The sequence below is a fragment of the Mobula hypostoma genome, chromosome 20 (assembly GCF_963921235.1).
Source record: "Mobula hypostoma chromosome 20, sMobHyp1.1, whole genome shotgun sequence".
In the NCBI taxonomy this organism is placed as follows: Eukaryota; Metazoa; Chordata; class Chondrichthyes; order Myliobatiformes; family Myliobatidae; genus Mobula; species Mobula hypostoma.
This window is the reverse complement of record NC_086116.1, coordinates 61,355,287-61,379,627: the sequence shown is the minus strand read 5'-3', so window position 1 is coordinate 61,379,627 and position 24,341 is coordinate 61,355,287. Positions and strand designations below refer to the sequence as shown.

Sequence of the window (24,341 nt, the reverse complement as noted above, 5' to 3'; positions counted from 1 at the left end):
GAGTGAAGGGCATAATGAGGCACACAAGAAGTAGTCATGGTCATCCACAGCAACCAAGGAAGACCTTAGTTGTGATGACCACTCATACCAATGGCCTTCCTCAATCCTGGGATTGAGTGTAAGAGCCGAGAGGTAATGTTACAGCGATATAGGACCCTGGTCAGACCCCACTTGGAGTACTGTGCTCAGTTCTGGTCGCCTCACTACAGGAAGGATGTGGAACCCATAGAAAGGGTGCAGAAGAGATTTACAAGGATGTTGCCTGGATCGGAGAGCATGCCTTATGAAAACAGGTTGAGTGGACTCGGCCTTTTTTCCTTGGATTGACGGAGGATGAGGGGTGACCTGATAGAGGTGTGTAAGATGATGAGAGGCATTGATCATGTGGATAGTCAGAGGCTTTTTCCCAGGGCTGAAATGGTTGCCACAAGAGGACACAGGTTTAAAGTGCTGGGGAGTAGGTACAGAGGAGATGTCAGGGGTAAGTTTTTTACGCAGGGAGTGGTGAGTGCGTGGAATGGGCTGCCGGCAACGGTGGTGGAGGCGGATATGACAGGGTCTTATAAGAGACTTTTGGATAGGTACATGGAGCTTAGAAAAATAAGGGGTTATGGGTAAGCCTAGTAATTTCTAAGGTAAGGACATGTTCGGCACAGTTTTGTGGGCTGAAAGGCCTGTATTGTGCTGTAGGTTTTCTGTGTTTCTATGTGTAATCAGCCAGAGAGCCTGATCGGTCAGGGATTGCTGCATCTCTTAAAATGACTTGGTTCTTCAGCCTTCATTATTAATACAAGCTACAAATAAATTAACAGATTGTTTACAGAGCCCTAAGATTGCAATGGTGCCTGCTGAAGCAATGCGTAATTTACCACACTGGGTGTTTCAGTCCGTGCAACATAGGGTAGGTGACTCTGGCACTAAATCAGCTGTTGTCCTCTTCTTTCACACGACTTCCCGGGTTGTTACCCTCTCCTTCCCACACTCTTGACACACCACCCCTTCCCCCTCACTCGTTTGCCTTCTGTCGAGAGCAAATGTATTTGTTTTATTTATTGAGATACAGCTCGGACCAGGCCCTTCCGGCCCTTCGAGCCACACCGCTGAGCACCCCCCGATTTAACCCTAACCTAATCACGGGACAATCATAATGACCTATTAACATACTCATTGGTACACCTTTGGACTGTGGGAGGAAACCGGAGCACCCGAAGAAAACTCACACCTTCCACGGGAGGATGTAGAAATTTCTCTCAGATGACATCAGAATTGAACTCCGAGCTGTAATAGTGTCGCGGTAACTGCTACGCCACCGTGGCAGACGAATTGAGCAAAAGAATGGCTTCCTGTTCAACACAGGAACTCTGTTTCACACAGTTAAAGCACCTAACATACTTGCTGGGAACCTTAAAGATACAGTGACACCCCGCTTCACACAGTGAGCCAACCATTAGGCCTGAGCCAGTTCACTGAAAGAATAATCAATGATTCCCAGTGCCGTTTGCTTCAAATTAATTATGCAAATGCTATAGATCTATATTCTTATCAAATTGCATTCAGGAAGTTATCATTTACTCTGTCTACAGGGAATGCATTCCACAAGACCCCGAGATATAGGAGATGACATAGGCCAACTGACCCATTGCATCTGCTCTTGAAATGGATGGAATACAGCAGCAGAAGACCACTAATATACACTCAGTGTCCACTTCACCGGGTACAGGAAGTACCTAATAAAGTACCGCTGAGTGTATCTCACTATATCCAACAACTTTAGACCATCAGACACAGGAGCAGAATTAGGCCAGTCTGCCCAACGAGTCAGTTCCACCATTCCATCATGGCTGATTTATTATTCTCCTCAACCCCATTCTTCTGCCTTTTCCCTGTAACTTTTGATGCCTTGATTAATCAAGAACTTATCAACCTTAGCTTTAAATACACCCAATGACTTGGCCTCTACAGCTGCCTGTGGCAACAAATTCCACAGATTTGGCACCTGGCTGAAGAAATTCCTCCTCATCCCCATTTTAAATGGACGTCCCTCTACTCTGGGAATATGCCCTTGAATTCTAGACTCCTCTAAGATCATCTCCATGTCGACTCTCTTAATATAAAGTAGGTTTCAGTGAGTTCTGCTCCATCCTGCCCAGGCCCATCTTTCTGACTCCATCAACTACAGGACCAGAGCCATTCTGGAAACAATCTTTCCTGCATTTCACTGCAGCTTCCTTTTCTGTCCTCTTGATATCTGCATTCTCTGCCTTATGACTTGTCTTCCACCGGAAAGTTTCTTTCTAAACTCTGTCAAAAACCCAGCAGGAATTTTGAGCTCTTTAATTAAAACTCTCTGTGATCTTTCTTAGAAACTCTAGTCAGCTCTAATCTGGATTGTTTGACTCCTCCCAGTGAAAAATACAAGCCCGTGGGCACTGGGCTCTTAAGTCCAGAGACTTGGCTACAAAGCCTCCTACTCCTTTCACGCAAGAGATTCTACAGATGCTGAAAATCTTGAGCAACACACATAAAATGCTGGAAGAAATCAGTAGGTCAGGCAGCATCTATGAAGGGAAACAAACAGACACCATTTAATAAACAGGATCTGATGAATGGTCTCGGCCCAAAATGTTGACTGTTTATTCCCCTCCTTCGATGCTGCCTGACCTGCTGTGTTCCTCCACCTCCTGAGCAGTCTTCGCCCATCAGCAACTTACTAGGGAAGAATGCAGAGACTATGTGAAAAAGCGTCTACGCCGAGGGAACTCTCCAGAGGGGAGGATAGAAATTTAGGGAAAGAAACAACACACCCTCATATTTTCTGGTGTGGTTAGTGAAGGGAGGAAGTTTCTTGGGCAAATCACGTGTCCCATTTGGCACAACGACAGCTCCTCATTGGAAACATTTTACATCGGCCTAGAAATAATTAACACAGGTCTGTTTAACCATCCATCTCAGCTTGACAGGAATATCCTGTCCCCTGTGATCTGCACAAATTAGCACAGTCATCCTCGTTACCCGCACCCCATCCTCTCCCTCCCTGAGGTCCCCATCCTTGGCTGAGTTCTTTGCTTACCACTGTCTTGTAATCTATCTGCTGTCTGATGAGCTTGTCCTCGCTCAGAGAGTAGCGTGCCTCGCCTGTAATTGAGTCGATTGGCCCCTTCTCCATCTGCTGCTTGATGGCACAGAAAAGCATGTACAATGGCTCCCCCGCACACTCCTGATCAACACAAGACACACAAGAGAGGGCAGCATTAGCACAGATGCATGCATGGCTAGAACTACCAACTGTTGATCCTAGTGTTAGTTACAAATTCTTGTCTATTCCTGGCTCCTTGGTCCCATTCCAGCCTAGAATGAATACGAAAACACTTCTGCACCTGCTAACCTTTAGGGCTATGCAAATGCTCAGCCTGCTCCAAGTACAGTGCTGTTCTCTGTGCCCACACCGACAGGATCACGCTGTACTGAGGGCACAGCCCCCAGCCCATCAGCAGAGACACAAGAATCTCTGCAGATGCCAGAAACCTAGAGCAACACACACAAAACTGACGACTTTCTGGCCAGGTTTGCGGACGATGCAGAGGTAAGTGGAGGGGTCAGTGGTGTTGAGAAACCAGTGAGTCTGCAGAAGGACTCAGACAGATTAGGAGAATGGGCAAAGAAGTGGCAGGTGGAATGTAGTGTCGGGAAGTGGACGGTCATGCACCTTGGTAGACGGAATAAAGCCACAGACTATTTTCCAAGTGGGGTGAAAATTTGGAAATCAGAGTTGCGAAGGGACTTGGGAATCCTTGTGCAGGATTCCCGAGAGGTTAACTTACAGATTGAGCCATGCTGAGCAAGGCCAATGCAATTCATTTTGAGAGGGCTGTAATATAACAGCAAGGATGTAATGACGAGGATTTATAAGGCACTGGTTAGGCTGCACTGAAGTACTGAGAGCAGCTTCAGGCCACTTATCTCAGAAAAAATGCGCTGGCATTGGACAGGGTCCAGAGGAGGTTCACAAGAAAGTTCCTGAGAATGAAAAGGCTCTCACCTGGGGAGAACCTATACTTACTGGAGTTTAGAAGGGGGGGCTGCTGGGGGAGATCCCATTGAGTATTGAAAGACCTGGACAGAGTCGATGTGGAGAGGATGTTCCCTACAGTGGGAGAGTCTAGGACCAAAAGGCACAGCCTCCAGACAGAAGGATGTCCCTTTTGAACTGAGATGAGGAGGAATTACTTTACCCAAAGGGTGGTGAATCTGTGGAATTCATTTCCACAGACGGCTGTGGAGGCCACGTCATTGGGATAGTTAAAGGTGAGGTTGATTGGTTCTTGATTAGTAAGGGCATCCAAGGTTACGGGGCAGGAGAATAGGGTTGAGAGGGATACTAAATCAACCATGGTGGAATGGCAGAGAAGACTTGATGGGGCAAGTGGCCTATTTCTGCTCATTTAGATCTTCTGGTCTAAAATGCTGAAGGAACCCAGCAGGTCAGGCAGCATCTATGGAGGGCAATGAACAGTCTACATTTCGGGCTGAGACCTTTCACCAGGTGTCCTGATGCAGTCTCACGAATCATTGCAGTCCATGTGATAATGTTGGTCCAATGCAGTCCACTCAGACCCAGGATTTAGACTGAGAAATGACAGAAGATTGCTGATGTATTTACAAGCATTTCCTGGAGGGAGTAGAAACCATGGAAATCTGTTGCAGTGAATTTTGTGGAGAGTACACACTGCAGGCACAATGAACCAATGGAAGTTTACAGTGGAAAATAGAAAAGTCAATATAATACCCACAAGAAGGTACAGAAACAGAGCCACTTATAACAGAAACTGAGTCTTATTAATCAATTCATTAACGTACCACAAGCCTAATAACAAAAAAGATTCTGTCCACCCACTGAGCAAAAGCTTCGGACTTCTGTTCCACAGTGCAGATGGAAGGAAGGAAGGCATAGTGAGGAAAGAACATTTGTCTGTCTTACCTTAAGGAATTTGTACAAGAGGAAAGTAAACCAGTTGGTCAACATCTTTTCTGCTACGGATTCAGTTCTAAAACAACAAAGAGAAAGAAAAATAGAGTGATGAAGTAAATAGTCATATAGCCATACAGTACAACACAGTCAGAGTGACGAATTAAATAGTCATATAACCATACAGTACAACACAGTAACAGTGATGAATTAAATAGTCATATGACCATACAGTACAACACAGTAACAGTGATGAATTAAATAGTCATATAGCCATACAGTACAACACAGTAACAGTGATGAATTAAATAGTCATATGGCCATACAGTACAACACAGTAACAGTGATGAATTAAATAGTCATATAACCATACAACACAGTAACAGTGATGAATTAAATAGTCATATAACCATACAGTACAACACAGTAACAGTGATGAATTAAATAGTCATATAGCCATACAGTACAACACAGTAACAGTGATGAATTAAATAGTCATATAGCCATACAGTACAACACGGTAAGAGTGATGAATTAAATAGTCATATGGCCATACAGTACAACACAGTAAGAGTGATGAATTAAATAGTCATATAGCCATACGGTACAACACAGTAAGAGTGATGAATTAAATAGTCATATGGCCATACAGTACAACACAGTAAGAGTGATGAATTAAATAGTCATATGGCCATACAGTACAACACAGTAAGAGGCCCTTTGGCCCATCTGGTCCATGTCAACAAAGATGCCCGCCTAAGTTAATCCCATTTGCCTGTATTGGATTCACATCCTTCTGAACTTTTCCTATCCATGTACCTTTCCAAGTATCCTTTAAATGTGACAGTACCTGCCTCGAACACTTCCTCTGGTAGCTCATCCCACATACGGATCACACTCCCCCCTCCCCGCCAAGTGAAAAAGTTGCCCCTCAGGTTCTTATTAATGTTCTCCTTAAACCTATGTTCTCTACCTATGATTGCCCCAACGCTGATAAAAAAGACTGTGTGCATTCACCCTATCTATGCTCCTCATGGAACAAACACCTTTTTAATATCGCCCCTCAGTCTATTTATTTATTTACTGACATACAACATAGGATAGGACCCTCGAGCCACATCGCCCAACAATTCCCTGATTTAATCTTAGCCTAATCATGGGATAATTTACAATGACCAATTAACCTACCAACTGGTACGTGTTTGGATAGCAGGAGGAAACCAGAGCACCAAGAGGAAACCCATGCTGCCATGGGGAGAATGAACAAACTCCTTACAAGCAACGGCAGGAATTGAACCCCAGTCCCCTGTACTGTTAACGTGTTGTGCTAACCACTACAAACCATGCCGTCCCTTTTAGTCTCTTATGATCTCTCGAATGAAGTATGGGCCTGCTCAACTCTTCTCTGTAATAAAGGCAACATCCTCGTAATTTTCTTCAGCATTCTTTCCAGCTTACTGGCATCATTTTACAGCAGGGTGAGCAAAACTGGACACAATATTCCAGTTGCAGCTTCACCAACATCTTGTACAACTTTTCTATTCAATGAAGTCAAGATGGCAAAAGCCTTCTTCACCATCCTCCCCATCTGTGATGTCACCTTCAGGGAACCATGCACAGGAAACGATGAACTCACCACCAGGTTCAGGAACAGTTATTACCCCTCAACCATCAGGCTCTTCAGCCAAATGGGATAACTTCACTTGCCCCGTCACTGAACTGTTCCCACAACCTATAGAGTCACTTTCAAAGGACTCTTTAGCTCATGTTCATGATATTTATTGCTTATTTATTTATTATTATTATTTCTTTCTTTTGGTATTTGCACAGTTTGTTGTCTTTTGCACACTGGTTGAACGCCCACGTTGGTGCGGTCTTCCTTTGATTCTGTTATGGTTATTATTCTTTTATGGATTTCGTGAGTATGCCTGCAAGAAGATGAATCTCAGGGTTGTATATGGCGACATATATGTACTACGATATTAAATTCGCTTTGAATTTTGTACCGTTAGCCGGCTTTTATCTGCAATATTCCCCAGGGTCCTACTGTTCAGTGTGATAATTATACTTAACAGAACCACACATTGAAGTGTTATTGCTGAATCTTCACCAGCTAAGACAATTCCGTGGGGATTAGGGAGCAATAGATACACAAAAGCTTGCACTCACATTGTGCCTTTAAAGTTATGAAATCTCCCAGACACTGACCAGCATGGAAAGTATGGTAAAATTGCAAGGAGCTGTTTGGATAATAATCAACACGTAGTCAGGGGTATGCAATTATGCAAAATGTCAGGATGTCCCAAAGTACTTCAGAAAAAGTGGAGTATTGCCTGAAGCTTTGGTCACTGCTTTAATGTGGGAAACCCTGTGGCCAATGTGTCCATGTCAGGTTTTCAGTAATAGCAATGAAACAATGACCAAATAATCCAATTTCATGATGCGAATCAGTTTCCGAGTCCTGCTGGCAGAAAAGCATTGGCCAGCACAATGGTATTGCTGAAATATCTGTATCACACTCATTTCTTCTTGTCTGCCATCACAGACTATGCTTGGAGCCTGCCTCAGTGAGGCTTCAGGTTGGGTTGATTTGGGTACGTGCTGAGATAAAAATGAAGATTAGCTTTATTTGTCACACGTACATGAAACTGCGAAGTGCTTTATTTGCATCAACAATCAACATAGTCTGAGTTGTGTTGGGGGCAGCCCGCCAGTGATGCCAAGCTTCTGCTACCAACATAGCATGCTCACAGTTTACTAACCCTTAGCCTTACATCTTTGCACTATGGGAATAAAATGGAGAAAACCAACACGGTCACAGGGAAAACAGCCAAATTCCTTACAGACAGCGGCAGAAAATGAACCATGATCACATATCGCAGAAGCTATAAAGCAATACGCTAACCTCTATGTTACTGCCCATGTTCTGGGTCAGGTTGGGCTACCTTATTCCAGTGCAGTTCAATATTCTATTCTGGCAAGGACGATCTGTTCTGTTTCACCAGGAGTGGAGAGCATGTTTGAGGTGAAAGTCAAGTTAGAAAGGGAATGCTTTATGTTAATTTAAGACTATGTTAACTTATTTTAATCTTGTTTGTCACATGTACATCAAAACACACAGTGAAATGGTCACCTGCATCACAATGTGCTGTGAGCAGCCCACAATTGGACCAAGTTTCTGGCACCAGCAAATTATGCCTGCAACATACTAACCCTAATTCATAAGTTTTCTTGGAATTTCCTCTCTGGAGGAAACTAGAGCACCCACTGGAAACCCACGTGTTCATGAGGAGAACATGCAAAATCCTTACAGACAGCAGCAGGAATTGGTCCCTGACTGCTCATCACTGGCACTGTAAAGAGTTGTGCTAATTCCCTTGCCCAGCTCTCCTGCTGCTCTGGCTGATGATTCTGGCTGATATGGATGAGGTGCCAATGAAAGTGAGGGGGTGTCCTTGTGTCTTCACCACCCCAACCCCTTCCCCCAACTCCCATCTCGTCCCTGAGCAGTGCATGTCGAAAGTAGGCAATCAGAGGTGCCCAATATTGTCAGCCTCCTCAAAACCTCCCTTCTGAGAAGCACTATAGAGCTATTGAAACAAAAACATCGCACATCTTTACCATTTCTTTCCACAGGCAGTTAATCCGATCAACCATTTGAGTTAGACCCCCCACCCACCCCCTCTATCTAGTAACCCCATTAGTGCACTGTGAACACTTTAAACCACTTTTTAAATTGTAAATACATGCAGCTATTTATGTATTTATGCACATTTTATTCCGTATCTGCACTTTGACTGTTTATTTGTTATATAATTCTTCATTCTTCTGACTGTGGAATGTTTTTTTTCTTGCATATTATGTTATCACACCACAGCAAAATTCTAATACATATACATGTTTACAGCAAATAAAGTTGTTCCTTGATCCTTTATGTACCATCCAACATTGAAGGTACCCTTTTATTATGACCTTGCCTGCCTTCAATCCTGGTGCTAAGTTTGGAGGCGAAAACCTTCTAACTCATTAAGTCTATTCTTTCATTCAAAGACATCAAGGGTAATCTGTGAACTACTGGAAAATCTAACATACAAATTGCTCTTCTTTTTGAGTATTAATCTTTGGGAAAGCACCTTTCCAGGGTTTAAAATATATTTAGTGTTTTTCCTAAAGTATGGGATTCTACTAAAATAAGGCATTCTACAAGTATGTGAAGAGCGAGAGGATAAGATGTGAGAAAATAGGGCCAATCAAGGGTGACAGTGGAAAAGTGTGTATGGAACCGGAGGAGATAGTGGAGGCACTTAATGAATAATTTGCTTCAGTATTCACTAGGGATGACTTAGAGTGGACTGAAAAACTTGAGCATATAGAGATTAAGAAAGAGGATGTGCTGGAGCTTTTGGAAAGCATCAAGTTGGATAAGTCACTGGGACCAGATGAGATGTACCCCAGGCTACTGTGGGAGGCGAGGGAGGAGATTGCTGAGCCTCTGGCGATGATCTTTGCGTCGTCAATGGGAACAGGAGAGGTTCTGGAAGACTGCAGATGTTGTTCCTTTATTCAAGATAGGGAGTAGAGATAGCCCAGGAAATTATAGACCAACGAGTCTTACTTCAGTGGCTGGCAAATTGATGGAGAAGATCCTGAGAGTCAGGATTTATGAACACTTGGAGAGGCATTATATGATTAGGAATAGTCAGCATGGCTTTGACAAAGGCAGGTCGTGCCGTAAGAGCCTGACTGAATTTTTTGAAGATGTGACTAAATACATTAATGAAAGTAAAGCAGATGTAGTGTATATGGATTTCAGCAAGGCATTTGATAAGGTACCCCATGCAAGGTTTATTGAGAAAGTAAGGAGGAATGGGATCCAAGGGAACCTTGCTTTGTGGATCCAGAATTGGTTAGCCCACAGAAGACAGAGAGTGGTTGTAGACAGGTCATATTCTGCATGGAGGTCGGTGACCGGTGGTGTGCCTTAGGGATCTGTTCTGGGACCCCTACTCTTTGTAATTTTTATAAATGACCTGGATGAGAAAGCAGAGGGAGGGGTTAGTAAATTTGCTGATGACACAAAGGTTGGGGGTGTTGTGGATAGTGTGGAGGGCTGTCAGAGGTTACAGCGGGACATGGATAGGATGCAAATCTGCACCGAGAAGTGATAGATGGAGTTCAACCCAGATAAGTGTGAGGTGGTTCATTTTGCTAGGTCATATGTGGTGGCAGAATATAGTATTAATGGTAAGACTCTTGGCAGTGTGAAGGATTGGAGAGATCTTGGGGTCCAAGTCCATAGGACACTCAAAGCTGCTACGCAAGTTGACTCTGTGGTTGAGAAGGGATATGGTGCATTAGCTTTCATCCACCGTAGGATTGAGTTTAAGAGCCAAGAGGTAATGTTACAGCTATATAGGACCTGGTCAGACCCCACTTGGAGTACTGTACTCAATCTGGTCACTTCACTACAGGAAGGATGTGGAAACTATAGAAAGGGCACAGAGAAGATTTACAAGGATGTTGTCTGGATTGGGGAGGGTGCCTTATGAGAATAGGTTGAGTGAACTTGCCTTTTTTCCTTGGAGCGATGGAGGAGAGGTGACCTGATAGAGGTGTATAAGATGATGAGAGGCATTGATTGTGTGGATAGTCAGAGGCTTTTATCCAGGGCTGAAATGGCTAACATGAGAGGGCACAGTTTTAAGGTGCTTGGAATTAGGTACAGAGAAGATGTCAGGGGTAAGTTTTTTACGTAGCAAGTGGTGAGTGCATAGAATGGGCTGTCAGCGATGGTGGTGGAGGCAGATACGATAGGGTCTTTTAAGAGACTCCTGGACAGGTACATGGAGCTTAGAAAAATAGAGGGCTATGGGGTAACCCTAGGTAATTTCTTAAGTAAATACATGTTCGGCACAGCATTGTGGGCCAAAGGACCTGTATTTTGCAGTAAGTTTTCTATGACTATATGTTTCTAAAGTGAGAAATTGATAATAAAAATATCAATTTGAAAATTATATTTATTGCATTACAGTATATTTTAAAATTTTGTTGTTTCAAGTTTAGTAAGATATGAACAAAGATTAAAATAGTGACATCAATATTTTAAAACATATTAAATTCTAAAAAACAAATTTTATCAGATTTATGCAGTGAACAAATCATCCCTGTTGTTTATATGTCTCCAAAAGTTCCTAGAAAATCAAACTATGCTCTCATTTTTCCTTTGTGTTTCTGATATTTGGCTGATATAAATGCATCAGCCTCAAGCCAGAGTTAACAAGAGAGGCAATGACAACTGCCATTTACGGAAAGAAATTCTACCTCTCTAACTGAGAAGAAATCTGCTGGAGCAACGGGTCGCTCCATTCTGACAGGTATTTTAAACATCGCCTCTCACTATGTATAACTCTGGTGCTGCAGCAAAGCTCTGTTCACCTGCCACGTCTCTTTAAGGTGATGAATTCTCTTTGCAATAAACGCCCTTGTGTTAATTACAGGTTAACGACTGTGGGCAAGCCAAGTTTGCAAGTAGTCAGACGCTTGTCAATTTTCTACTTCAGGTCAGTCTGTGAACTTCCTTCAGCAAAGATGGTTAAAATCAAGCCTAAATGGAATGAATTTAATGTCTAGATTTTATATATTTTTAACAATTTAATGTCAGCTTTATAGAGAGAAAAAGCTGCAAACAACTGCGTATTGCAGAAAGGAAGAAGCTCATTTGGAGGTGGATGGGTGGTTGCATGGGAAGAGAGTCAGAGATGGACAGAGCAGCAGCGAGTGAGGTGGAGGTGGGGAAGAGATAGAGTGTGCGAGAAAGGGAGAGAGAGAGAGAGAGCAAGAGAGATAAAGAAAGATGGTGACAGAACATTGGTAAGATTGAGTCCTGGAGTAAGAGAGGCAGAAAGAGAAAATTAAAGTAAAACAAAAATGCAGTTGCTGGAAATCCAAAATAAAACCAGAAAATGCAGGAAATACTCAACAATCCAAGGCATTAAATTCTGATGAAGAGTTTCTCGGATGTAATACATTAACCTGGTTTTGTTTCTCTGCAGGTGCTGCCTGGCATGCTAAGTGCTTCCATTTCAGTTTAGACCCAGCGAGAGATAGATTGGAACTGCAGATGGAGGGAGGAAGCTGGAGGGTTAGAATGTGTGTGTGTGTGTGTGTGTGTGTGTGTGTGTGTGTGTGTGTGTGTGTGTCTGTGGGTGTGTGTGTCTGTGTGTGGGTGTGTGTGTCTGTGTGTGGGTGTGTGTGTGTCTGTGTGTGTATGCGCAAGACAGAGAGAGAGCGGGGGAAGAGAGGAGAGATAGAGAGGAAGAGGGGAGAGAGGTGGCAGAGAGGGAGAGAGAGGGGAGGAATAGACAGATAGAGAGAAAAAGAGACAGATGGGCAAGTTGACGGAGAGCTTGAAGTACAGAGAAAGAGTGGGGTGCTGAGGTAATGGTAAACAGCTACAGATGCTGAGAATAAGCAGACAGTTTGGATATATCTGCTGCTGTTCTGTGCGACTCTAGCTCATGACCAAGCACTTAGACTATCTGAAACTGGTCTGGACCCTCCTGAATAGAATACTGAAGACCCTCATGGTGAACAATACATTCAGCCCCACTGTTGAGAGCAAAACTCTGTCCCTAAACTGTAGGTTTGCTCACAGTAACACATGAATCACTCTGCACTCTTCCACTGAAGGCATCTCAACAGTGAAATCATCCCCATGACACACGACTGGCGCCACATCATTCGAATGTTCCTAATTACTTGAAGTACTAACAATATAATTTTAATCTTCTTGAAGCCTGACCTGTGCAATTATATCCTGTCACAATCCCCAGCAGTTGGTGCAAGTCATCCCGTTGCAAGTGTGACTTCCAATTAAAATATGGAGAGAATTGCATTTTAATGCAGTCACACAGAAGAGCCTGCCTTACAGTATTAATTAAATCTTGCTTATTTGATTGCTGTTAACTGTTCATTAACTCTTAGTTCTTGCTAGATTGAGGGAGGGGGAGGAGAAAGGGAGGAATAGAACATGATAATAGAAATAAATGTCATTTCAATCAAAGCTTAAACTTATAAATCTTAATTCAATATATAGAACCTAATACAAAAACTCTTTTTCCTTACAGTATTTATTAGTCTCCCCTCCTCTTCTACCTCTTTCTGAGTTTCCCAGGAAAAGTTAACCTCTCCACAAGCTGATTCATCAGCCTGAAGGGTTGGAAAGTGAGTGAAGTCAGGCAACCTGACCAGAGAAGTTTGAACTCACTCACCTGACATGCACTGGAAGACTAATAATAGCCTTCTCTGCAGTCACTGCTGTCAATATAGGAAACACAGAAAACTCCCTGAAACTTTAATATGATAATAAACAGATCATTTAACTTCAGCACACAGCCTATTCAGTCGGAGGGTGGTGCGAGTGTGAGACAAGCTGCCAGCGGAAGTGGTAGATGCAAGTTCAATTGTAGCATTTAAGAGAGTTTGGATAGGTACATGGGTGAGAGGCTTGAGATGAAGCTAAAACTGGATGTATCAATATTACAGTTGACTAAAGCTAACTACAGAGGCATGAGAAAGGAGATTGTCAAAGCTAATCGGAAGGGGACACTAGCAGGGATGATGGTAGACCAACAATAGTGGAGTTTCTGGGAGTAATTCAGAAGTCCCTTCTAAAGAAGAAGCAGCATTCGAAAAGGAGGATGAGACAACTGTGGCTCACAGGTGAAGACATGATCTTTCCCTTTAGATTGCAGGTAGATAAGTCATTAAAAGGTCAAGGGATTGAAGAACTAACACAAAATAGTTGGAAAATTGAATGGTAGAGCAGGCTGAGGAGCCAGTTGGCCTATTCCTGTTGCTGCTTTCATATCTTCTAGATACAGTAACTCCAATGCCCTCAGTATTTCCTGAAGCATACAATTAATCACTCGTTATCATTAGTAAATCCTTTTGCTACTATTTCTTGTACCTATACATGTTGTTTGCAGTTTGCAACACTCCAAACAAGGTCTGACCAGAAGCTTAGTCTGACCTTAATTGCTTCTTAATAGCCACATTATAGTCTGACCCTATCAGAGCTATTTCTTTTCAACCACCCATCCCCACTCCTATCTTTACTACTATCCAAAACTTACACACTTTATTCTCTATTTCTGAGCTCTGCTAAAGGCTCGCAGACCTGAAATGTTAACAGTTTAATTTCCACAGATGCTGCCTGACTCACTGAGTGTTTACAAACATTTCTGTTTTAATTTCAGATTTTCAGCATCTGCAGTTTTTTATTTTTATTTTCTGTACAAATTATTACCTCAGTGAGGCAAATATTAAATGACATCTCCAGTGTGAGTAAGGAGCTTTCTGATGAAGGGTCCTTAACCTGAAATGTTAAATCTTCTTCTCTATCTACCGATGCTACCTGACCTGCTGAGTGTTTCGCTTTATTTCAGATTTTCAACAGCTGCGGTATTTTTTTTATTTCAATAGAGAGTTTGCCCTCAACTTACAACGGCATTAGATCAGGGCTGCTCATGAGGGAAATTAAGTTAATCCACAGTCAGAAATGAACAAATCTACATCTTTATGGTCAGATCTGTGAAACTTTTGCTTCTGATGTAACCAACAGCCCGTGGTAAACATTGTTGAAGCATACTGTGTACCATGTAGAAATAACACTCACATATAAGGACAAATCAGAAACAAGCTAAACAGCCTAAATGCTCCACGCCTGTGTCTGTACAGTCTTTATACAGTCTGTACATCATTATGTGTCGTGTCGTATGACGTGGGTGATCATGCTCTATCCATTACCATGATTGTCCTTGGCAAATTTTTCTATAGGAGTGGTTTGCCATTGCCTTCTTCTGGTCAGTGTCTTTACAAGATGGGTAACCCCAGCTATTACCAATACTCTTCAGAGATTGTCTGCCTGGCATCAGTGGTCAAATAACCAGCACTTGTGACATGCACCAGCTGCTCATATGACCATCCACCGCCTGCTCTCATGGTTTCACGTAATCGTGATCTGGGGGCTCGGCAGGTGCTACACCTTGCCCAAAGGTGACCTGCCGGCTAGCGGAGGGAAAGAGCGGCTCCTTTGGTAGAGACATAGCTCCACCCCACCACCCAGATGGAGTCTTGGAGAGTCAGAATCGGAAGTTGAATCAGTCTTGTTTATTTATTTATCGAGATACAGCATGGAAAAGGCCCTTCCTGCCCTTCGAGCCCTGCCACTCAGCAACCCCCGATTTAACCGCAGCCTAGTCACAGGACAATTTACAATGACAAATTAACCTACCAAGCGGTACATCTTTGAACTGTGGGGGGAAACCGGAGGAAACCCACCCGGTGACAGGAAGAACATACAGACAGTGGCAGGAATTGAACCCTACTCGCTGTACTGTGAAACACTGTGCTAACCTATACACTTATTATCATTGATATGCTGTAAGCCATGAACTATGTGGCTTTACAGCAGCAGTACAATGTAATACATAAAAAATTACTATAAGTTACAATAAGAAATATTTTAAAAATACATAAATAATCCAAAGAGAGAGGACAATAGTGAGGCAGCGAATAACGAGCAAAAACTTGCAACAGTTCAGTTTGCTCATGAGGGAAATGAACTGAATGGATAAGCTGTAATGAAAGAATCATAGCGTCAAACAAGCATCCATCTGCACTAATCCTACACAAATGCACACATCACACTGCCCGTCTCCACCTACTTTGGGATGTGAGCGGAAACAGAAACACCTGGGGGAAACCCGAGTAGTCACAGAGAGAACATGCAAACTCCATCTACAGAGCTTTTATTCTGAAGAAGCAGCATTCCACTCCTCTCCTACTCGTCTAATCTTCTATTCTGTCCTATTCTTACCTCATTTCAGACGAGACATTGATGCTACCCACCCCAGCTGTTCCCCCTGGACAACACGCACAAAATGCTGGAGCAACTCAGCAGGCCAGGCAGCATTTATGGAAAAGACGTGCTTTGGCAGGGTCTTGGCCCAAAATGTCGACTGTACTCTTTTCCATTGATGCTCCCTGGCCTGCTGAGTTCCTCCAGCATTTTGTGTGTTGCCCAGATTTCCAGCAGCTGCAGATTTTCTCTTGTTTGTTCTTTCTGGGAACGACATTCACATTCAGACTCTCTCTGATAAAGACGCTTCTACCAAATTCCCCATTGGACGTAGTAATATCGTATAATTACAGTCCCTGCCTTGAGATCCTACACACATAAAAAATGTTCTCACTGTACAACCCAAAAGTCTCTTCCATAGTCTTATAAACATTTATGCAGACTTACAGCTTAGTGGATGGATGGATATGAGTGGTCTAGAAAATAGTGGACAAAACTAGTGCATGATGATGACTTTGAACGCAAACAACAGGAATTCTGCAGATGCTGGAAATTCAAGCAACACACATCAAAGTTGCTGGTGAACGCAGCAGGCCAGGCAGCATCTATAGGAAGAGGCGCAGTCGACGTTTCAGGCTGAGACCCTTCGTCAGGACTAACTGAAGGAAGAGTGAGTAAGGGATTTGAAAGCTGGAGGGGGAGGGGGAGATGCAAAATGATAGGAGAAGACAGGAGGGGGAGGGATGGAGCCGAGAGCTGGACAGGTGATAGGCAAAAGGGGATACGAGAGGATCATGGGACAGGAGGTCCGGGAAGAAAGACGGGGGGGGGGGTGACCCAGAGGATGGGCAAGAGGTATATTCAGAGGGACAGAGGGAGAAAAAGGAGAGTGAGAGAAAGAATGTGTGCATAAAAAAGAGTAACAGATGGGGTACGAGGGGGAGGTGGGGCCTAGCGGAAGTTAGAGAAGTCTATGTTCATGCCATCAGGTTGGAGGCTACCCATACGGAATATAAGGTGTTGTTCCTCCAACCTGAGTGTGGCTTCATCTTTACAGTAGAGGAGGCCATGGATAGACATGTCAGAATGGGAATGGGATGTGGAATTAAAATGTGTGGCCACTGGGAGATCCTGCTTTCTCTGGCGGACAGAGCGTAGATGTTCAGCAAAGCGATCTCCCAGTCTGCGTCGGGTCTCACCAATATATAAAAGGCCACATCGGGAGCACCGGACGCAGTATATCACCCCAGTCGACTCACAGGTGAAGTGATGCCTCACCTGGAAGGACTGTTTGGGGCCCTGAATGGTGGTAAGGGAGGAAGTGTAAGGGCATGTGTAGCACTTGTTCCGCTTACACGGATAAGTGCCAGGAGGGAGATCAGTGGGGAGGGATGGGGGGGACAAATGGACAAGGGAGTTGTGTAGGGAGCGATCCCTGCGGAATGCAGAGAGAGGGGGGGGAGGGAAAGATATGCTTAGTGGTGGGATCCCGTTGGAGGTGGCGGAAGTTACGGAGAATAATATGTTGGACCCGGAGGCTGGTGGGGTGGTAGGTGAGGACCAGGGGAACCCTATTCCTAGTGGGGTGGTGGGAGGATGGAGTGACAGCAGATGTACGTGAAATGGGGGAGATGCGTTTAAGAGCAGAGTTGATAGTGGAGGAAGTGAAGCCCCTTTCTTTAAAAAATGAAGACATCTCCCTCGTCCTAGAATGAAAAGCCTCATCCTGAGAGCAGATGCGGCGGAGATGGAGGAATTGCGAGAAGGGGATGGCGTTTTTGCAAGAGACAGGGTTCCGTGTTCGCCACGATGCGGAACTTTTCTTCCGCCGTCTCCGTCTCCGAGCCTACTTCTTCGGCAAGGACTCTTCCACCCCCACCGATGACCCCTTCTCCCGTCTTCAACCCTCCTCTTCTTCATGGACACCCCGCTCTGGTCTTCTGCCTGCTCTGGATCTCTTTATTGCCAACTGCCGACGGGACATCAACCGTCTCGACTTCACCGCACCTTGTCCCCATTCCAACCTCACTCCTTCGGAACGCTCTGCTCTCCACTCCCTCCGCACTAATCCTAACATTATTATTAAACCCGCTGATAAAGGGGGTGCTGTTGTAGTCTGGCGTACTGACCTCTACCTTGCCGAGGCACAGCGACAACTCGCGGATACCTCCTCTTATTTACCCCTCGATCGTGACCCCACTAAGGAGCACCAGGCCATTGTCTCCCACACTATCAACGACTTTATCCGCTCAGGGGATCTCCCATCCACTGCTACCAACCTTATAGTTCCCACACCCCGCACTTCCCGTTTCTACCTCCTACCCAAGATCCACAAACCTGCCTGTCCTGGCCGACCTATTGTCTCAGCTTGCTCCTGCCCCACCGAACTCGTTTCTGCATACCTCGACACTGTTTTATCACCCCTTGTTCAATCCCTTCCGACCTATGTTCGTGACACTTCTCACGCTCTTAAACTTTTCGATGATTTTAAGTTCCCTGGCCCCCACCGCTTTATTTTCACCATGGATGTCCAGTCCCTATATACTTCCATCCCCCATCAGGAAGGTCTCAAAGCTCTACGCTTCTTTTTGGATTCCAGACCTAATCAGTTCCCCTCTACCACCACTCTGCTCCGTCTAGCAGAATTAGTCCTTACTCTTAGTAACTTCTCCTTTGGCTCCTCCCACTTCCTCCAAACTAAAGGTGTAGCTATGGGCACCCGTATGGGTCCTAGCTATGCCTGCCTTTTTGTTGGGTTTGTGGAACAATCTATGTTCCGTGCCTATTCTGGTATCTGTCCCCCACTTTTCCTTCGCTACATCGACGACTGCATTGGCGCTGCTTCCTGCACGCATGCAGAACTCATTGACTTTATTAACTTTGCCTCCAACTTTCACCCTGCCCTCAAGTTTACCTGGTCCATTTCCGACACCTCCCTCCCCTTTCTAGATCTTTCTGTCTCTGTCTCTGGAGACAGCTTATCCACTGATGTCTACTATAAGCCTACTGACTCTCACAGCTATCTGGACTATTCCTCTTCTCACCCTGTCTCTTGCAAAAACGCCATCCCCTTCTCGCAATTCCTCCATCTCCGCCGCATCTGCTCTCAGGATGAGGCTTTTCATTCTAGGACGAGGGAGATGTCTTCATTTTTTAAAGAAAGGGGCTTCACTTCCTCCACTATCAACTCTGCTCTTAAACGCATCTCCCCCATTTCACGTACATCTGCTCTCACTCCATCCTCCCACCACCCCACTAGGAATAGGGTTCCCCTGGTCCTCACCTACCACCCCACCAGCCTCCGGGTCCAACATATTATTCTCCGTAACTTCCGCCACCTCCAACGGGATCCCACCACTAAGCATATCTTTCCCTCCCCCCCTCTCTCTGCATTCCGCAGGGATCGCTCCCTACACAACTCCCTTGTCCATTTGTCCCCCCCATCCCTCCCCACTGATCTCCCTCCTGGCACTTATCCGTGTAAGCGGAACAAGTGCTACACATGCCCTTACACTTCCTCCCTTACCACCATTCAGGGCCCCAAACAGTCCTTCCAGGTGAGGCATCACTTCACCTGTGAGTCGACTGGGGTGATATACTGCGTCCGGTGCTCCCGATGTGGCCTTTTATATATTGGTGAGACCCGACGCAGACTGGGAGATCGCTTTGCTGAACATCTACGCTCTGTCCGCCAGAGAAAGCAGGATCTCCCAGTGGCCACACATTTTAATTCCACATCCCATTCCCATTCTGACATGTCTATCCACAGCCTCCTCTACTGTAAAGATGAAGCCACACTCAGGTTGGAGGAACAACACCTTATATTCCGTATGGGTAGCCTCCAACCTGATGGCATGAACATTGACTTCTCTAACTTCCGCTAGGCCCCACCTCCCCCTCGTACCCCATCTGTTACTCTTTTTTATGCACACATTCTTTCTCTCACTCTCCTTTTTCTCCCTCTGTCCCTCTGAATATACCTCTTGCCCATCCTCTGGGTCACCCCCCCCCCGTCTTTCTTCCCGGACCTCCTGTCCCATGATCCTCTCGTATCCCTTTTACCTATCACCTGTCCAGCTCTTGGCTCCATCCCTCCCCCTCCTGTCTTCTCCTATCATTTTGCATCTCCCCCTCCCCCTCCAGTTTTCAAATCCCTTACTCACTCTTCCTTCAGTTAGTCCTGACGAAGGGTCTCGGCCTGAAACGTCGACTGCGCCTCTTCCTATAGATGCTGCTTGGCCTGCTGCGTTCACCAGCAACTTTGATGTGTGTTGCATGATGATGACTGACTTTTTTTTTTAAACAGATGCACCAATGAAGGCATCTTACCCAGATGCAACACAGCTTGGTATTTTGTGGCTTTTTGTGTTCTGTGTTGTTCTGCTGGCATGCTCTGTTGGCACCAGAATGCATGCGGCACTTAAGGGTGAAGGGTAAAAGGTGAAAACCTTACAGAGAATACGAAGGGAAAGTTCTTCACTCTGAGAGCCTTGAGAGTGTGGAATGAGCTGCCAGTGCAAGTGGTGCATGTGAGCTTCATTTCAACGTTTAAGAGAAGCTTGGTTAGGTACGTGGATGGCAGGGATATGGATTCTGGCAGTTTAGATGGCTCGGCAGGGACTAGGTGGACCAAAGGGCCTGCTTTTGTGCTGTACTTTCCAGTGACTCTATGACTTGTGGGCTGCTTCCAGATCATCCCTGGGTTTTGTTGATTGTTATTGCAAATGATGCATTCCACTGTATGTTTCCATGTATATGTGTGAAATAAATCTGAATCTGAATTTGAATCTGCTGTGGCATCAGCTTTGCCCTAGACTGCAAGAAATTGCAAAGTGATGTGAAGGTAGCCAGGCCATCCCCAAAGCAGCTCCCTTCCACTGCATCAGGAAAGTATCCAACATATTCAACCACCCCTCCCACCCCAGTCACCACCTTCTAGCTTGTGTTGTTCTGGTGAACATTGTCAGCATGCCATGTTGGCACCAGAATATGTGGCGAATCCTGTGGGCTGCCCCCAGCACCTCCTTAGGCATGTTGGTTGTAACGAAAATGACACATTTCACTGTATGTTTCAATGCACATGTAATAAATATACTCAGTGGCCACTTTATTCAGTGCAGGAGTGGAACCCGGCGTGCTCTTCTGTGGCAGCATCCTATCCACTTGAACAGTCAATGTATGTGCACTCGGAGATGCTCTTCTGCACACTACTGCTGTAACACATGTTTATTTGCATTACTGTTGCCTTCCTGTCAGCTTGAGCCATGAATAAATCAAGGAAGGTAGTGCACCCATGGCTGACAAGGGAAATTAGGGATAGTATCAATTCCAAAGAAGAAGCATACAAATTAGCCAGAAAAAGTGGCTCACCTGAGGACTGGGAGAAATTCAGAGTTCAGCAGAGGAGGACAAAGGGCTTAATAAGGAAGGAGAAAAAAGGTTATGAGAGAAAACTGGCAGGGAACATAAAAACTGACTGTAAAAGCTTTTATAGATATGTGAAAAGAAAAAGATTGGTTAAGACAAATGTAGGTCTGTAGGTCCCCTACAGACAGAAACAGGTGAATTGATTATGGGGAGCAAGGACATGGCAGACCAATTGAATAATTACTTTGGTTCCGTCTTCACTAAGGAGGACATAAATAATCTTCCGAAAATAGTAGGGGACAGAGGGTCCAGTGAGATGGAGGAACTGAGGGAAATACATGTTAGTAGGGAAGTGGTGTTAGGTAAATTGAAGGGATTAAAGGTAGATAAATCCCCAGGGCCAGATGGTCTGCATCCCAGAGAGCTTAATGAAGTAGCCCAAGAAATAGTGGATGCATTAGTGATAATTTTTCAAAACTCGTTAGATTCTGGACTAGTTCCTGAGGATTGGAGGGTGGCTAATGTAACCCCACTTTTTAAAAAAAAGGAGGGAGAGAGAAACCAGGGAATTATAGACTGGTTAGCCTGACATCGGTGGTGGGGAAACTGCTAGAGTCAGTTATCAAAGATGTGATAACAGCACATTTGGAAAGTGGTGAAATCATCGGACCAAGTCAACATGGATTTGTGAAAGGAAAATCATGTCTGGCAAATCTCATAGAATTTTTTGAGGATGTAACTAGCAGAGTGGATAGGGGAGAACCAGTGGATGTGGTATATTTGGATTTTCAAAAGGCTTTTGACAAGGTCCCACACAGGAGATTAGTGTGCAAACTTAAAGCACACGGTATTGGGGGTAAGGTATTGATGTGGATAGAGAATTGGTCGGCAGACAGAAAGCAAAGAGTGGGAATAAACAGGACCTTTTCAGAATGGCAGGCAGTGACTAGTGGGGTACTGCAAGGCTCAGTGCTGGGACCCCAGATGTTTACAATATATATTAATGACTTGGATGAGGGAATTAAATGCAGCATCTCCAAGTTTGCGGATGACACAAAGCTGGGCAGCAGTGTTAGCTGTGAGGAGGATGCTAAGAGGATGCAGAGTGACTTGGATAGGTTAGGTGAGTGGGCAAATTCATGGCAGATGCAATTTAATGTGGATAAATGTGAAGTTATCCACTTTGGTGGCAAAAACAGGAAAACAGATTATTATCTGAATGGTGGCCGATTAGGAAAAGGGGAGGTGCAACGAGACCTGGGTGTCATTATACACCAGTCATTGAAAGTGGGCATGCAGGTACAGCAGGCAGTGAAAAAGGCGAATGGTATGTTGGCATTTATAGTGAGAGGATTCGAGTACAGGAGCGGGGAGGTACTACTGCAGTTGTACAAGGCCTTGGTGAGACCACACCTGGAGTATTGTGTGCAGTTTTGGTCCCCTAATCTAAGGAAAGATATCCTTGCCATAGAGGGAGTACAAAGAAGGTTCACCAGATTGATTCCTGGGATGGCAGGACTTTCATATGAAGAAAGACTGGATGACCTAGGCTTATACACGTTGAAATTTAGAAGATTGAGGGGGGATCTGATTGAAACGTATAAAATCCTAAAGGGATTGGACAGGCTAGATGCAGGAAGATTGTTCCCGATGTTGGGGAAGTCCAGAATGAGGGGTCACAGTTTGAGGATAAAGGGGAAGCCTTTTAGGACCGAGATGAGGAAAAACTTCTTCACACAGAGAGTGGTGAATCTGTGGAATTCTCTGCCACAGGAAACAGTTGAGGCCAGTTCATTGGCTATATTTAAGAGGGAGTTAGATATGGCCCTTGTGGCCAAAGGGATCGGGGGTATGGAGGGAAGGCTGGTACAGGGTTCTGAGTTGGATGATCAGCCATGATCATACTGAATGGCGGTGCAGGCTCGAAGGGCCGAATGGCCTACTCCTGCACCTATTTTCTGTTTCTATGTTTCTATGAAGCAATCCCTCAAGTCCCTTTTAAATCTTTCGCCTCTTACTCAAAATCAATGCCCTTTACTTTTAGCCACCCCACCTTGAGAAAATATCCAATTTATCCATGAATCCCAAGGTTTTATATAACCCTTAAAAGGTCACCTTCTACACTCCAAAGAAAAAAGTCTCAGCTTATCCAGGATTTTCTAATAACTCAGACCCTCCAGTCCCAATAACACCCTCATCGATCTTCTCCACACCATTTCCTGCTTAATGATAGCTTGCTGATCAGAACTATGCACAATTACACTCAGTGACCACTTGTACACCTGCAATTTAATGCAAATATATAATCAGCCAATCACGTGGCAGCAGCTCAGTGCATAAAAGCATGCAGACATATTCAAGAGGTTCAGTTGTTGTACAGACCAAACATCAGAATGGGGAAGAAAAGTGATCTAAATGACTTTGACAGTGGAATGATTGTTAGTACCAGATGGGGTGGTTTGAGCATCTCAAAAGAATTTAATCTCTTGGGATTTTCATGCATAACACTCTAAAGTTTACAGAGAATGGTGTGTAAAATATAACATCCAGTGAGTGGTGGTTCTGTGGGTGAAAACATGTTGTTAATGAGAGAGGTCAGAGGAGAGTGGCCAGACTGGTTCAAACTGACGGGAAAGCGACAGTAACTCAAATAACCACACGTTACAACAGTGATGTACCGAAAAACATTTCTGAACATACACATCAAACCTTGAAGTGGATGGGCTACAACAGTAGAAGAGTACGAACATATGAAAGTCCACTCAATGGCCAATTTATTAGGTATGTTCTGTAGCTGCCGAGTGTCTGTTGGCGGAAGCCATTGCCTGCAAGCACTTAAGTGAAAAGCACTCAGGACAAGTTAGGGCACAGGGTTGCAGATTTTTGAATTCCTTAAGCTCACTTAGGGTAGATTGAAGGAGGTTGGCAGGAATAGTTAACTCAGGAAGTAAAGGTGCGGATGAGGGCTTCGGTAGGAAAGGAACCAATACAGAGTGAATCTCACCACGACAGAGAGGTGCATTTGCATGACTCCTTTCAAGGTACAATGTGAACAGTCAGGTTTAATTTCAGCAATGCAAGGGAGAGGAGTGGAACCCACGATTATGAAAGAGGTTTTGTGGCTTCAGCCCATCAAGTACTTCGTCT

General features: G+C 44.6%; 1 protein-coding gene across 6 annotated transcripts in view; it reads right to left on the bottom strand.

The window, feature by feature from the left end:
- The window catches only part of plxna4 (plexin A4), an 804,472-nt gene that overhangs the window by 70,506 nt on the left and 709,625 nt on the right, over positions 1-24,341 (bottom strand). For all 6 annotated transcript variants that reach the window (XM_063073049.1, XM_063073048.1, XM_063073050.1 and 3 more), the window contains 2 exons: positions 4,979-5,045; positions 3,071-3,217 (listed from right to left, as the gene is read on the bottom strand). In XM_063073049.1, the coding sequence (XP_062929119.1) occupies positions 3,071-3,217; positions 4,979-5,045 (214 nt within the window). The remainder of the gene's footprint in view (positions 1-3,070; positions 3,218-4,978; positions 5,046-24,341) is intronic.